Source organism: Chiloscyllium plagiosum, unplaced genomic scaffold, assembly GCF_037043375.1.
Source record: "Chiloscyllium plagiosum isolate Xiang-an unplaced genomic scaffold, Cpla_swu_hap1 HiC_scaffold_2, whole genome shotgun sequence".
Taxonomy (NCBI): Eukaryota; Metazoa; Chordata; class Chondrichthyes; order Orectolobiformes; family Hemiscylliidae; genus Chiloscyllium; species Chiloscyllium plagiosum.
In genome coordinates this window covers 96,444,653-96,460,481 of record NW_028270140.1, presented here as the reverse complement: position 1 = coordinate 96,460,481, position 15,829 = coordinate 96,444,653, and the positions used below count along the sequence as shown (strand labels likewise).

The 15,829-nt window shown below is 39.1% G+C and overlaps 1 protein-coding gene and 1 long non-coding RNA gene across 19 annotated transcripts in view; one reads left to right on the top strand and one right to left on the bottom strand.

Moving 5' to 3' along the window:
* The window catches only part of LOC148151941 (uncharacterized), a 71,446-nt gene that overhangs the window by 1,969 nt on the left and 53,648 nt on the right, over positions 1–15,829 (bottom strand). The window lies entirely within an intron of this gene.
* The window catches only part of ppip5k2 (diphosphoinositol pentakisphosphate kinase 2), a 151,975-nt gene that overhangs the window by 131,149 nt on the left and 4,997 nt on the right, over positions 1–15,829 (top strand). For 17 of the 18 annotated variants that reach the window (XM_043710134.2, XM_043710153.2, XM_087998779.1 and 14 more), the window contains 2 exons: positions 10,399–10,539; positions 13,155–13,265. In XM_043710134.2, the coding sequence (XP_043566069.1) occupies positions 10,399–10,539; positions 13,155–13,265 (252 nt within the window). The remainder of the gene's footprint in view (positions 1–10,398; positions 10,540–13,154; positions 13,266–15,829) is intronic. The other variant, XM_087998756.1, reaches the window with a different exon arrangement.

The following is a 15,829-nucleotide window of genomic DNA, read 5'->3' as shown; positions in this document are numbered from 1 at the left end:
ATTTTCATAAAAATCAAGAAAGGTTTTGAAACTTTGAGGATAATTGTTCATTGATTTTAATTTTATATAAGGAAAAAGTACTTTTAAATTAAAGCAGTTTAAAAAGTAGTAACCATAGCTCATGGCTAATACTTTTGCCTCTCAGTCAGAAGATAATGGGTTCAGGTCTCGTTCCAGATGCTTGAGAACTGGTTGGAGATATTTATTAAACCAAGGCTGTTACATGATACAATTCCAAAGATGAGCAGGAGATTCCTTCTCGTTGTTTTGGAAACATTTATCTCTCAAGCTACAACATTAAAATATCCTAGTCATTTCACGAGAGCTCAGGGACAAATTGACTAAGCACTTCTTAGGTCACATCAGTGACTATATCTCAACGGTAGTTAATTGATCTCACAGCATTTGGTGGTTGACCTGGATATGTGAAAGGTGCTCTATAAATGAGAGTTTTTATTGTATTAACCATGCACCTGTCAATGCAGATTGTAGGTTCAGTAGTTAGATTGATTTGCATCTTAATTCTGAGCCCTTTCAATGTGCCTTATGCATGAGAGTTGTATCAAATACTATCCCTACATTACCTGGTCCTGTTGGGTTTGACTGCTCTTCAACTCCAAGCTTTTCTTAACTACAATTTACTATTCATATGTACTTTCACATTTTTAAGTTGACAGATTTCATGGAGAATTGGTAATTTTGCAAATCTACTTTTGACAATAAACAATAACATTCAGATATGAAATTCTGTTTGCTACTTTGATATGACTTCTCCCACCAGTGCTTTCCAGTATTTGCATATCTGTACTCCTGGATGTTTTGCTGTCATTTTAAGGATTGTTAGAAATACTTCCATTTTCCTGTCTTTTCCAAAAATGTGCTACTCTAAGCAATTATGTAAGCAGAAAAAAAGCGAATATATGACTGTGGCAGTGATGCAATGGGTATTTGCTTAATGTCATGCAATTCGGGAATGGATTTACTTAGTTTGCCCGGTCTTAATTAGGGCGATTGAAGCTAGTGTGATTTTTTTTAAATCAGCTATTTGAAATGTGGTTCCTGTTAAAACTTCAGTTATAATTTATGCAAATCTGTATTAACTTTGATATGGTGAACACTGAATTTTATTTATATACTTCTGACCCCTTGAAATTCACATACGAATATTTGATTCATTTGTATGAAATTTCTTTGTCTGCTTAGTCAAGTTTTAGTCCTATTATAAATCAAGTGCTGCCTCCATTAAAATAGCTCAAGGTAATGTGATCCTTGTTCTCAAGCCAATCAATTGTTTTCTGATATCCCAATAGATTAATACATTACAATTTGCCCAAGGGATTCCATTATTACCCCTTGTAACTTGATATAATCAGCGCTGTTTCCTTCTAAGAAAATGTTACAACTAAGTTTACAAAAGTAAATATTAAAACACTGGGTGGAAGTTTACAAGCGTTGTAAATAGCTTGCCGCTCCCCCTACCCCAAACCAAAAAAAAATCCACAAACAAACCTGCCCTGCATGCGTAACAATCTGCAGACTGACTAATGAAGTGGATGAGGGCATTTGCACACCATGGAGGGAGAAAGTAACACCCAGATTGGCTGAGGAATCCAACAGAACCAGAGCATTCTGGTCGTTGCTGCAGTGAATGCACACCTAATGCTGGAGTACATTGAATTGAGGGCTGGTGGACATAGGATTTCTAGGTGTTTTAGGAAAGGGATTGCTTGTTTAGGTTTTAAGATGCGTATGAATACAAAAGAAGGGCTTTTTTGTGGAGGGAGATTTGGTAGGAACATGGTACTCCAAGGTTAGTACACCATTTCACCTTGACATTTTAAACACTTCTTTTAAGAAAATAAAATTATTCCCACTCTCACTTACATGGCCACACCAACAATTTTATGATGTGAACAGTCTAATATTGGGGTCAACAAGATCCATTGACACCATTACTTATTTACTTAAGATGGGATGTTGCTGATTTCATTATTATATTATTATGTGGGTATGAGAGGGAAGAAGCTTGGGTGCATGGGAAGATAGTTGAATAACCATCCAACCTTTATTATATATCTCCACCACCCACATGATTAAAGCGCCACAGTCATGTAATAACCTGTTTTCCTTAAAGTAGTGGAGGTGCAGTTTAAGGATGCCCACACTTTTAGTTTTTTTCTGTGATTATTTTACTTTGAGTTGAAATTATACATCAGCGCTGATTCTTTTTTGAAGAAAGCAGTTGAAATACTTCATCGAAAATTTGTTAGCACTGCTGATGCATTTTCAACAACCCTTCTGTGTGTTTTAATAAAATAAAAATAGTGAAGTGAATTTTGTTATCTTTTCATTTTGTTTTTGCAATATAGGGGAACTAAGTTCTTGAATACAGAAGCCTTTGTTAATGGTATAAATTTGTTAGATAACTTTAAACCTTATTGCAGTGTTTCAAAAAGGCAAAAACTTCACAAAATTGCCTTTTTTTATAAGATGTTGACTAAACTTATCTCAATATGAAATGATTACTCAAATATATACAGTGTAAATGATTGAAGCAATGCATTATCTTGTTTGGTAAATTTCCAAGTGGTATTATTGGCTAGATTGTCACAACTTTGAGTCACATTGTTTACTTCTGTTCACATTTGACAGCTTTTGGGGGTAATTTGTGGTAATGAAGAGTTTTGGGTTTTTTTTCCAATCCAAAGTCCAGTAAACCATTGATAAGTTTTCAGTGAAGATTCTTTGATGTTTAAATGGTCTGATGATACTTGCTAAACTTGCTCCCATAATAATTTGCCACTAACCTGAAGTACAAGAGCGAACATGGAATATATGAACACGAGGAATGTTATCTTCGAAGAGTTGTCAAATGAGGCCTTCAGGTTAGCTTTGGAATAAAGAGAAGATAGTCACACTGTTAAGTGTGTGTCATAAGCTGCCAAACAGTTGGCAATTGAGAAGCAGATATATAGTCAATCACTAGGTGTGTACAGCTAATAATGAGATATTTATATTAGGTATTTTTAACTACCCCAATATTAATTGGGATAATCATAGTATATCATCATGGATAATCATATGCAGATTTCTTGAAATCTATACAGGAAAGTTTTTTTATGTCAACATGCAGATGGTCCCACAAGAGACAGTGCAGGGCTGTATCTTAATTCTGGGAAACGAAGCCAGACTGGCATTCAAGGTGACAGTGGTGGAACCTTTGAATGACAGTGACCACAACATAGTACATTTTAAGTTTGTTATGGAAAATGAAAAAGTTGGTCTGCAGAAAAGGGTTTTGGATTGGGATAAGGCAGGTTTTGATAAAATAAGGCAGTTGATCAAAATAGGTTGGGAACAATTACTTAAGGGTAAATTTACAGCAGAACATTGGGAAGAATTCCAAAACTTACTGGAGAGCATACAGACCTAACATCTTCCCTTTAGGATGAATTGTAAGAACAAGCCAAGAGAATCCTGGATGTTTAGGACAATCAGTTCTGGATAAGAAGGAAAAGAAAAATATGCTACCGGTACAAAGGCAGCAAAACAACGGAGTTCCTTGAAGAGTATAGAAAGTGCAGGGGGAAATCAAGTAAGCATTTAGACTACGCTAATCAAAAAAAACCTAACTATTCTAATCCTAGTTTCCCACACTTGGCCCTACGCTTGTGTGCTTTGGCATTGCAAATGCACATCTGAATACTTCTTAAATACCCACCCTTACAGGTAGTGAGTTCCAAATTCCAACCAACCACACATCTCCTCTAAAGCTTAAATCTATGCCCTCTGGTCACTGATCACTCCATCAACTGGAAATATTTCTTCCTAACTACCCTATATATAAGTTTATAATTTTATACATCTCAGTCATGCCTTCCCCCCTCAATCTCCTCTGCTTTAAGGAAAGGAACCCCAGTCTGTCTAATCTCTCTTCATAACTGAAACTCTCCAGCCCAGCCCTCACCAGTGCTATTACATCCCTTCTACAGTGTGGATTCCACAGCTATACACAATGTGCCTTTTACAAATTTGTCATAATTTCCCTGCTCTTGTACTTTATGCTCCTTTAAATTAAGCCCAGTAGAATTTGTGCACAGCACTCTCAGCCTCTCCTGCCAGCTTTAATGAGTTATGGACATACAGGTTCCCTTGCTCCTGCACACCCTTTAGAATAGTAACTTTTATTTTGTACATTATATCCAAGTTTTTCACACCAAATTATCTTCCGCTTTGCTACACTGAACTCCATTTGAAACCTATCTGCCTTCTTCACTACATATCAATGTCTCTTTGAAATTCTATACTGTCCACTTCACAGTTCACAATTGTACTAACTTTTGTGTTACTGCATACTTTGGAATTGTACCATGCACACTAAAGTCTAGATGATTTATATGTTTAAAGAGAAGTAAGCATTCCAATACCAACCCCACTATGAACCTTCTCCCAGCCCATAAAATGCCTATTACTCTGTTTCTTGTCACTTGGCCGGTTTTTATAGATATTCGTACTGCCCTTTCTGCTCTATGGCCTGTAGCCTACATTAGAAGTTGATTTACATGGCACTGTATAAAGCACATTTTGCATTTGATTGCACCTTGGCACTTGTTGCTGCACTAGAAATCTGGGTTTGGATCTTATCACGATATATGATGGAACTTGAAATCAATAAATAAATGAAAAGACTAATTGCAACCATTAAACTATTGTCAATTGTTGTTAAAATCATTAAAGAACTTTAGAGAAGGAAGACTTTTAGCTTTACCTGGACATATGAGTCCAGACCAATAGTAATTGGCTGATTCTTAACTGCCCTTTGAAATGGCCTAAAAAGATGCTATGGTAAAAAGTCTCAAAGAAACAATACCATCCACACTACTTGGCATTGACCCAGGCATCGGAAGTGATGATGGTAAACATGGCCCTGTTGACATTGCAAAGTCCTTCTTATTTCTGGGAATGGTGCCAGAATTTGATAATCTGTCATACAGACTACTTGAGAAAAAAGCTTAACAGTCATATTCACAACATCCCGTACAACACTATCCCGGGTGGCACGGTGGCTCAGTTTTAGCACTGCTGTCTCTCAGTGCCAGGGTCCCAGGTGCTGTTCCAGCCTCTGGCGACTGTCTGTGTGGAGTTTGCACATTCTCCCCGTGTCTGCGTAGGTTTTGTCTGGGTGCTCTAGTTTCCTCCCACAATCCAAAGATGTACAGATGAGGTGATTTCGCCATTCTAAATTGCCCATAGAATTCAGGGATGCGTAGGTTAGCTGCATTCGTCAGGGGAAATATAGAGTAATAGGATAGGGAAGTTGGTTTGGATGGGTTACATTTCTGAGGGTTGGTGTGTAGTTGTTGGGCCAAATGGCCTGTGTCCACACTGTAGGGATTCTATGATACCATAGTTAACTATGTCCTGTCCCACTGGCAGATTTCAAACTGATCTAGCAACTCCAGACTGGATGTCCATGAGGTGATGTGGGCCACCAGAAGCAGTAGAATTGGATCCAACCAGAATCAACTTTGTTTTGATGATGCCTGCAGGAAAGCATGCGTGGAGCAACACCATGCATACCTAAAAATGATCTGCCAACCTGGTAAAGCTACTAAGTAGGACACCTTGCAGGCCAAACATCATAGACAGCAACAAGTGATAGGGCTAAGCAATTCCACAACAAGCAGATCAAATCTAAGTTCTGCTACATCCAGTCATGAATGTTGCTAGACAATTTAAAGAAAAGGTATAGAGGAGGAGCCTTAATAAATATTCCCATCCTCTGTGAAGGGGGAGCTGAATATATCAACTGAAAAGATGAGTCTGAAGCAATTACAACAATCTTCAGCCAGCACTGCCGAGTGTATAATCCATGCGGAAAGTCAGCAGGCATGGGATAGTGGGAAGTTTGGCCAGTTGGATAGAGAACTGGCTAACCGGTCGAAGTCAGAGAGTGGTGGTAGATGGTAAATATTCAGCCTGGAGCCCAGTTACAAGTGGAGTTCCGCAGGGATCAGTTCTGGGTCCTGTGCTGTTTGTAATTTTTATTAATGACTTGGAAGAGGGTGTCGAAGGGTAGGTCAGTAAATTTGCAGACGATACGAAGATTGGTGGAGTTGTGGATAGTGAGGAGGGCTGTTGTCGGCTGCAAAGGGACTTTGATATGATGCAGAGCTGGGCTGAGGAGTGGCAGATGGAGTTCAACCCTGTCAAGTGTGAGGTTGTCCATTTTGGAAGGACAAATAAGAATGCGAAATACAGGGTTAATGGTAGGGTTCTTAGTAAGGTGGAGGAGCAGAGGGATGTTGGGGTCTCTGTTCATAGCTCTTTGCCACTCAGGTGGATAGAGTTTGTAAGAAGGCCTATGGTGTATTAGCGTTCATTAGCAGAGGGATTGAATTCAAGAGTTGTGAGGTGATGTTGCAGCTGTATAGGACCTTGGTAAGGCCACATTTGGAGTACTGTGTGCAGTTCTGGTCGCCTCATTTTAGGAAAGATGTGGAAGCTTTGGAGAGGGTGCAGAGGAGATTTACCAGGATGTTGCCTGGAATGGAGAATAGGTCGTACGAGGATAGGTTGAGAGTGCTAGGCCTTTTCTCATTGGAACGGCGAAGGATGAGGGGTGACTTGATGGAGGTTTATAAGATGATCAGGGGAATAGACAGAGTAGACAGTCAGAGACTTTTTCCCCGGGTACAACAGAGGGTTACAAGAGGACATAAATTTAAGGTGAAGGGTGGAAGGTATAGGGGGAATGTCAGGGGTAAGTTCTTTACCCAGAGAGTGGTGGGGGCATGGAATGCGCTGCCTGTGGGAGTGGCAGAGTCAGAATCATTGGTGACCTTTAAGCGGCAATTGGATAGATACATGGATAGGTGCTTAAGCTAGGACAAATGTTCGGCACAACATCGTGAGCCGAAGGGCCTGTTCTGTGCTGTATTGTTCTATGTTCCATCTTGGACTCCCTCAGATGTCACCAGCATCACAGATGCCAGTCTTCAGCCGAATTAATTCAGTCCATGGTTAGCACTGCTGCCTCACAGCACTGGTACCATGGTTCAATTCCAGCCTCAGACAGTTGTCTATGTGGAGTTTGCACATCCTCCCTTTGCACAGATTTCCTCCCACAGTCCAAAGATGTACAGATTATGTTGGATTGGCCATGCTAAATTGCCGATAGTGTCCAGGGATGTGCAAACCAGGTAGATAAGCAATGGAAAATGCAGGATTACAGGAATGGGGTAGGGATGGTGGGATCTGAGTGGGATGCTCTTCAGAGGGGCAGTGTGCATCCAATGGCTTGAATGGCCTGCTTCCACTCTGCAAGATTCCATGATCCTATGATCAGGTAAAGGCACTGGATAGACTATGGGCCATGACAACATTCTGGTAACAGTACTGAAGACTTGTGCTCCAGAACTTGCTGCACCCCAAGCCAAGCTGTTCCAGATCAGCTACAACACTGCCATCTCCCTGACAATGTGGGGAATTGCTCAGGTATGTCCTCCAAGAATCAAGACAAATTCAACCTGGCCATTTAGTGCTGTCTACTGTTGATCATCAGTGAAGAGATGGAATAAAACTATCAAAGTACCTTTCAAGCAGCATTTGCTCAGCAATAACCTGCTCACTGGTGCTCAATTTTAGTATCCCTCTTGACAAAGTTAAGTCTGTAATTGCTGGGCCGATCTTTACAGGCTTTTTTTGAGCAAGAACGTAGTGTTTCCAATTAGATTGACAGAGTTGTATAGCACAGTAACAGATCCTTCGGTCCAACTTACCTATGTTGATCAGATATCCTAAGTAAACGTAGTCCCATTTGCCAGCATTTGGCCCACATCTCTCTAAACCCTTCCTATTCATGTATCCATTTAAATGTTGTAATTGTACCAGCCTCCACCACTTCCTCTGGCAGCTCGTTCCATACCTGGACTATCATCTGCATGAAAACATTGCTTCTTCGATCCCTTTTTTAATCTTTCCCTTCTCACCTGAAGCACTGCCCTCTAGTTTTGTACTCCCCTACCCTGGGGTAAAATCCTTGGCTATTCATCCTATTTGTGCCTGATTTTATAAACCTGTGTAAGGTCACCCCTTAGCCTTCAACGCTCCAAGGAAAATAGCCTCAGACTATTCAACCCCTCCATATAGATTAAACCATCCAACCCTGGCAGCATCTTTGTAAATTTTTCTAAACCATTTCAAGTTTAACAACATTTTTCCTATACCAGGGAGACCCAAAATTCAGGAAGAATTATTTTTTTTTTGCCAGTGCTTCTGTAATTTCCACTCTTCCCTTCCTTTAATAACCACGAAATATCTCCGTCAAAGATTGTGGTGCTGGAAAAGTACAGCCAGTCAAGCAGCATCAGAGGAGCAAGAGAATCGACGTTTTGAGCATAAGTTCTTCATCAGGAACCCCTGATGAAGGGCTTACGCTTGAAATGTCAATTCTCCTGCTGCTCAGATGCTGCTTGACAGGCTTTGTTTTTCTTGCACCACACTCTTCGACACTGATCTCCAGTATCTGCAGTCCTCGATTTTTCCTATGGAAATGTCTCATCCAGTCTTGGTGCTATATTATCCTTAAATACTTACAGCTTGTTCAATTCTTTCTCAGTCAATTTTAAACCCTTCTAGTGACTGAATTTCTACTTCTGTCACCATGGCTTGCATAACATCTGTATTGTAGGTAAAGATGGATGCAAAGTTTTAATTTATCAACTCTGCTTGCTTCTTGCCTTTAAGTAAATCCCATTTTGGTCTTTAATTGGCCCTGCTCCTTCTACTACCGATTTATCTGTAGAATACTTAAGGGTTACCTGTATATTATTTGCGAGTCTTTTCTCATAATCCTTTCTGCTCCTTTTCTTTGCTTTCTTTGTCTCTCCTCTAAACCTTCTGTATTTAGTGTTTCCTCTTTAACCTATGTCTCCATTATCATCCAAGAAACTCTGGTCTTGTTTGTTCAAAGTTTTCCTCTTGAGAGAATATATCTTGACTGAACCATCTGTTTGAAGATGGCCAATTGTTCAGCTACTGTTTTTCCTGGCAGCTGTTGCCTCTAGTCTGTCATAGCCATTAGTGTTTGATAGTTACCTGCCGCTGCATATTACTAAAATTCATTAGCTAAAGTCAGTTCTGCAATAATGTGTGTTTCTACAACGCGAATAGGCTTAAACACGATTGAAGAATTTCAACTGGAATTTGTAGAACGCAAACTTTCCTTACGTATATTGGCTATAGTTTAAATGGGACAGTTATTGCACAATTTTCTTATAACGCAAGATCGCACGAGAACAGAACTATTGCATTATATCAGAACTGACTATACTTCACCAATTCACACACGCAATAATTTATGCTTAATTTAGTTCCAGGAAATTAACTGGAGCGAGTAAGTCCTGATAGGTCAAGGATGAATCTTGGAAACCATAAGTTGCAATCTTAAAGTAATGAAATCCAATTACATATGAACTGAAAAGAAGGGAAGTGCAGAGAGACAGTTTTGATGAGATGGAAAAATAACATTTTGTTATAGAAATTACTATAATTTATGTTTGCTTGGATCTTAATTTAATGTTTTGTTTTCTCCATATTAACATCCCAATCTTTGTGTGTATGATTCCTAATGTGCAACTCATTCCAGTGTCAAAAAAATAATGTTCCATTCTGAAAGATGCATTGCTTTCTTTTGTTATACCATATCAATCATGGAATAATAGGCAAAATAATAGGCCATTTTCATCCTGTAACATCTGTAATTTATGTACATAGTTGAGTAAGCATTTGCTGTATAGCATTAATCATTCATTTCAAGTATTAATGGTTAAAAAGATAATGCTATCTTTTATCCACTTGTGAAAATCCAAATCATGTTCAATTTCAATATTACAAGAATATGCTAAGATCATTTGGAGAACAGAAGTATTGCGTATTGGGTTACAGCTGACCGAGATGATTGAGTACGACAATTGTATATAACAGATCTCAAAAACGCTCAGTATTTTTGTTAAGTGAAAAATGTCAAATTAATTCTTACATTGGTCACATTAGCAAAAGTATCTAGTGAATTAAAATGCTGTTGTAGAAACCTGTGTTGCTGTAAAGAACAACTCTGGAGTCTTTGTCATGCCTTTTTTTTTCCAAATGTTAACATCAAGGGAATTTGAAGCAAAGACTTGGTAATTATTAATGGTGTCTTGGTTTTCGTACTGGATGCGAGATTCTGGACCTGTGTATTTGCTCTAAGATGATATACCACAAAATGTAATGGACAAGCATTCCTATTATGCCTGAAATGCTTTGCGCGCTAAAATTATAATACGTACATATATTTGTAAAACATAAATACAAATTTGTTAACCTTTATATAACATCTTGAGTGTTTCTTTACAGGATTTGAGCTTTATTCAATGGTGCCTTCCATTTGTCCTCTTGAAACTCTTCATAATTCCCTTTCTCTGAAACAAGTGGATGAATTTCTTGCATCGATTCCTGAAAGCAATGTCTCTTCTGACACATTTTGTATACCCTCAGGTAAGTTTTGGAATTCTTTGGTGTGTTAATTTTCAGTATATTTAAATGTAAAGAGAAAGTCATAGAAATCAAATTAATCTGTTTATTTCTGTATGATTCTTTGGTATACTGCTGAGTAAATCTTGGTGGAGGTGAAGGTAATTCACTACATGTGGAGTGTTTAAAATTGATTAGGTTGTGGTGTTGTATTAGCTGTCTGAACATAGAGTTGATAAGGCAGCAGCAACGCAAGGTATGCATTCAACAGTGTTGAAGGAAATGACAAGGAAATTTCAGAAGATTTGCCATAATTTTCCAATTTCAAGTGATACTAGAGGACTGCAGGATTCCAAATGTTACACCTTTTGTTCAGAGAAGGGTGTAAAGATAAGTTCATTAACTTCAGGCCAGTCACTTTAATCTTGGTGGAAATTGTTTCAGAAGCGATAATTTGAGACAAAATTAATAGTCTGTTGGGAATAGTTTTTAGAGCAAATCATGTTTGACTTGCTGGATTTTTTTTGATTGTGATAGAGAGCAGATGATAATGCTGTTAATATGGTTCACGTTTACTTCTGGAAGACTTTTGATATAGTTCCAGTAAAGAGACAAAAACAGAAGTTACTGGAAAAACTCAACTGGTCAGGCAGCATCTGTGGAGAGAAAGCAGAAGGTCTGAAGAAGGGTCACTGGACCCGAAATGTTAAATCTGAGCTTTTTCCAGCAATTTCTGTTTTTGTTTCTAATTTCTGGTATCCGCAGCTCTTTTTTTTCTCTGCCCAGAAAAAGAAACTTGTAGGCCAAGTTATAGCTGGTGGAATAAAGGGGAAGGTAGCTTTTTCCTTCAAGAGAAGGTTGAGAGGAAAGTTGAAAGATCTATTCAAAATCAGGAGAAGTCTGGACAAAGTAGATATGATAAAATCTTTCCCATCTATGGAATGATCAGGAGCAAGATTTAAGTAATTGGTCAAAGAAGCACTAGGGTCATGAGAAAAATCATATTCAGGCAGTGCGTGCTTAAGATCTGGAATGTACTGTTGCATTGTTCTCCTGTATAAAAGGTAGAATGTGAAGAAATCTGGGAAGAACATATCCTGCTTTATTAGTCCAATGTCAATCATTAGTAAAGGGATAGAATGGTCTAACTGTCAAGCAGCACTTAATCAGTGATGCTTGGTTTGATTTCTGCCAGGCCCACTTGCATCCAGATCTCATTCAAATCTTGGTCCAAGCATCGATAACAGATTTGAATTCCAGAGATGAAGTGAGATTTACTGCTTTTGACATTAAGGTCAAATGTGAAATCCAGGAGGGCTAGCAAACTGAAGTTTATAACTACTAGTGAAATCTCTGTTGGACAATCATCTTGCAAAAAAGCAATATGGTTATAGTTGTGGAGCTCAGTCATATCCATTCCAGGACATTGATGCAGGAATCCATGTGTTAGTTTGCTGCATTAAATCATATGTAGCTGCTTCCCTCCACTATAAGATTAGAATTGGGGATGATCATGAGTGCAAAGTGTTCAGTAGTATTTACAACTTCTCTGATACTAAGCCTGTCCATATCTGTGTGCAGCTAGACAACTCTTGGGATCGGACTAATGTGTAACAAGAAATATTCATGTCGAACAAGCACTAGCCAGTGACCATCTCCAATAAGAGAGAGCCTGACCATCTGCTTTTGATTTTAATGACATCATCATTGCACAATTTCTCACTATCAATATCCTGGGCAGTCACCAATGATCAAAATCTTAACTTGAAAAGCAACATTAATACTGTGGTTGCAAAAGCAGGCCAGATGCTGGGAATTCTACAGTAAATAATTAATCTCCTAACATGTCTGGCAACCACAGGAATATGTTGAAATATTTTGCTTAGTTGCACTAGTGCAGCTTCAACAATACTGAAGAAGCTCCTTACTATCAGGGCAAAGCAACCTGCTTAATTCATATCCCTTTCCACCACCTTAAGCATGTACTCCCTCCACCAACTCTTAAACTGATAGCAGTGTGTAACATCTACATAATAAACTGCAACAATTCACCAAACTACTTCGACAGCACCTTCAAACTTATGAACTGTACAACTGAGAAATATCAGAGCAGCTGCCAAGATCCCATCCAAGTGAAACACTGTTTTAACTTGTAATTCCTTCCAATTCACCTGGAAAGTCCTTCTAAATGGCACCATGGATGTACCTATATCAGCTGGCCTGTGGTGGTCTGTAGATAGGCAAAAGTGAGGACTACAAATGCTGGAAACCGGAGTTTAGATTAGAGTGGTACTGGAAAAACACAGCAGGTCAGGCAGCATCCGAGGAGCAGGAAAATCGACGTTTCGGGCAAAAGCCCTTCATCAGGAATAGATGCTTTTCATGATGAAGGGCTTTTGCCCGAAACGTCAATTTTCCTGCTCCCCGGATGCTGCCTGACCTGCTGTGCTTTTCCAGCACCACTGTGGTTTGTAGATAGCTTCTCAAGGAAATATAGGAAGAGAAACAAGTGTTGGACCTGCCATTGACACTCTTAAAGCAAGAAGCAAATTAAAAAAAAATTTAGTGTTGGTGAAATGTTATGCTTTGAGATCAAAGAGTCCATGTGCAAAACCAGTATTATCTGGTTTCCATTCTAGCTCCTGGAAGTCTATTTGCTCTGGGTAGAAGGCTTTTAAATACATATACACCCAGAAGGATACTTCCAACACCTCAACCATCAGATCAAGACAGTAACAGATCTATATTCTGTAAGTAAACTATAACCCCTTGCCGATACAATCATTACTTTGTTAGAGCTTAAATATGATAATATTTACCTTATATTTCTTTTAATATTATAATGTTTTGTGGTTATCTGGTAAATGGACCAAATTAGTCGTCGTCTTTCTTGAATTATGTTACCATAGACCATAGGATGCTAAGATATTGGAGCAGATTTAGCCCTTTTGGCCCATCGAGCTTTCTTCTGCCATTCAATTATGACTGATGTGATTCTCAACTCCATTCTCCTGCCTTCTCCCCATAACTCTTGATCCTCTTACTAATCAAGAACCAATTTACCTACGTCTTAAATACATTCAATGACTTGACCCCCACTGCATTCTATGTGAATGACTTTCATAGATTTCTGACTAGAGAAATTCTTCCTTATCTCAGTTCTCAAGGGTTGTGCCTTCTGTCTGAGGCTGTTCCCTAGGATCGTAGTCTCTGCTACAAATAGAAACATCTTCACGTCCATTGTCTCCAGACATCTCAGTATTCAACAGTACTAAAGAAGCTCAACCCCATTTTAGTATTCTAAAAGTTTCAAAGAGATTCCAACCCCCTCGATCCTTCTAAACACTGAGTACGGACCGAAAATCCTCAACTGGTCCCCATAGGGGAGACCTAGGGGTGCAGTTGCACAGTTACTTGAGAGTGGAGTCGCAAGTAGACATGGTGGTGAAGAAGGCATTTAGCACACTTGGTTTCAATGGTCAGTGCATTGAGTATAGGAGTTGGGACGTCATGGTGCAGCTGTACAGGACATTAGTGAGGCCACTTTTAGAATACTTTGCTGAATTCTGGTCTCCCTGCTACAGAGACGATGTTGTTAAAATTGAAAGGGATCACAAAAGATATAGGCGGCAGCAAGGGTGCTCTGGATGTTTTTCTTTTTCTTTTGTTTCTGTTTCTTTAATTTCTGCTCGTTTTTAATTCTAGCTATTGTATTCTAAGATGGTGCCAGAGTGGTGACGCTGTACTCTTCTCATGGTACTCCTGTACTCTGGTATACCTGACATTGAATCTAATCTGATCTAGTGGGCTCTCCCACAAGCTGTTCTAAAAAATCTCTTGTAGACATTGCACGAATTCCTTTTCTTGAGATTCACACTCAAACTGATTTTCCCAGTCCACTTGAGTATTGAAATCTCCCACGATTACTGTAATCATACTTTTCTTACGTGCCTTCTGTATCTCATGCTTTATTTTCTACTCATATCCTGATTACTGCTAGGAGGCCTGGACATAACTCCCATCGAGGTCTTTTTTTCCTTTGCGGTTTCTCAACTCTGCCACACAGATTCTATACCTTCTGATCTTGTATCATTTCTTGCGTTTGATTTAGGTTAATTTCTTACAAACATGGCAATGCCATCCCCTCTCAATAGGACATGCATCCTTGGATATTTAATTCCCAGCCTTGATCTCCTTGCTGCCAAGTCTCTGTAATGCCACAACATCGTACCCGTTAATTTCAATCTCTTCTATAAGCTCATTTACTTTGTCCTACACTGCGTGCATTTAAGGACAGAATCCTCAGTCTTTTGTTGACTGCCCCCCTTCTCATAGTTATCCCCTTATCGGGCTGTGCCTGAAGTTAGGTTCCTGGCCCTTTCCACATTCTGTCCTATTATAGAGTCACCATCATACAATGTGGGAACAGACCCTTCATTCATAGCGACCTAGTTTTCCAAACTAAACTAGTCCCATTTGCCTGTTTTTGGTCTGTATCCCTCTAAGCCTTCCTTATTCATGTATCCACCCAAATGCCTTTTTAAAGTTGTAACTGTACATGCATCTACCACTTCCTCAGGGAGTTCATTCTACATATGAAACTCCCTCTGTGTGCAAAAAATTGTCACTCGGATCCCTTTTAAATCTTTTTCCTCTTGAAAATATGCCGTCTAGTTTTGAACTCACCCAGCCGAGGGAAAAGATCCTTGCTATTCACCATATCTATACTCATGATTTATAAACTTCTATGCAGTCACCCATCAACCTCCTACACTCCATTGGAAAATGTTCCAGCCTACCCAGCCTCTCTACATAACTCAAACCCTCCAATCCCAGCAACATTCTTGTAAATTTTTTGAGCCTTTTCCTATTTAATCATATCCTTCCTACAGCAGAGCAACCAAAACTGTACACAGTACTCAAAAGTGGCCTCACCAATGTACTCCCAACTGCTAAACTCAGTTAAACTGGTCTGAGCAATGAAGGCAAACATGCTAAACACCTTCTTAATCACTACCTACCTGTGATGCAACTTTCAAATATCCATTTATTCCGACTTTGTTCTTAGCTGCCAGTCAATTCTCTGTCCATGTCACAGCCACTAGTTTTCCATTATCAACTCTACTAATTACATTCTCTCAAAATTCCAGTAGATTTTTCAAGCATGATTTCAATTTCATAAATCCATGCTGACTGTGTCCAAACCAGTCACTAATTTCTAAGTGCTCTGATATTAAATCTTATATAATGGACGGTAGCATTTCTCCACTACTGACGTCAGGCTGACTGATCTACAATATCTCTTTGCCTCTCT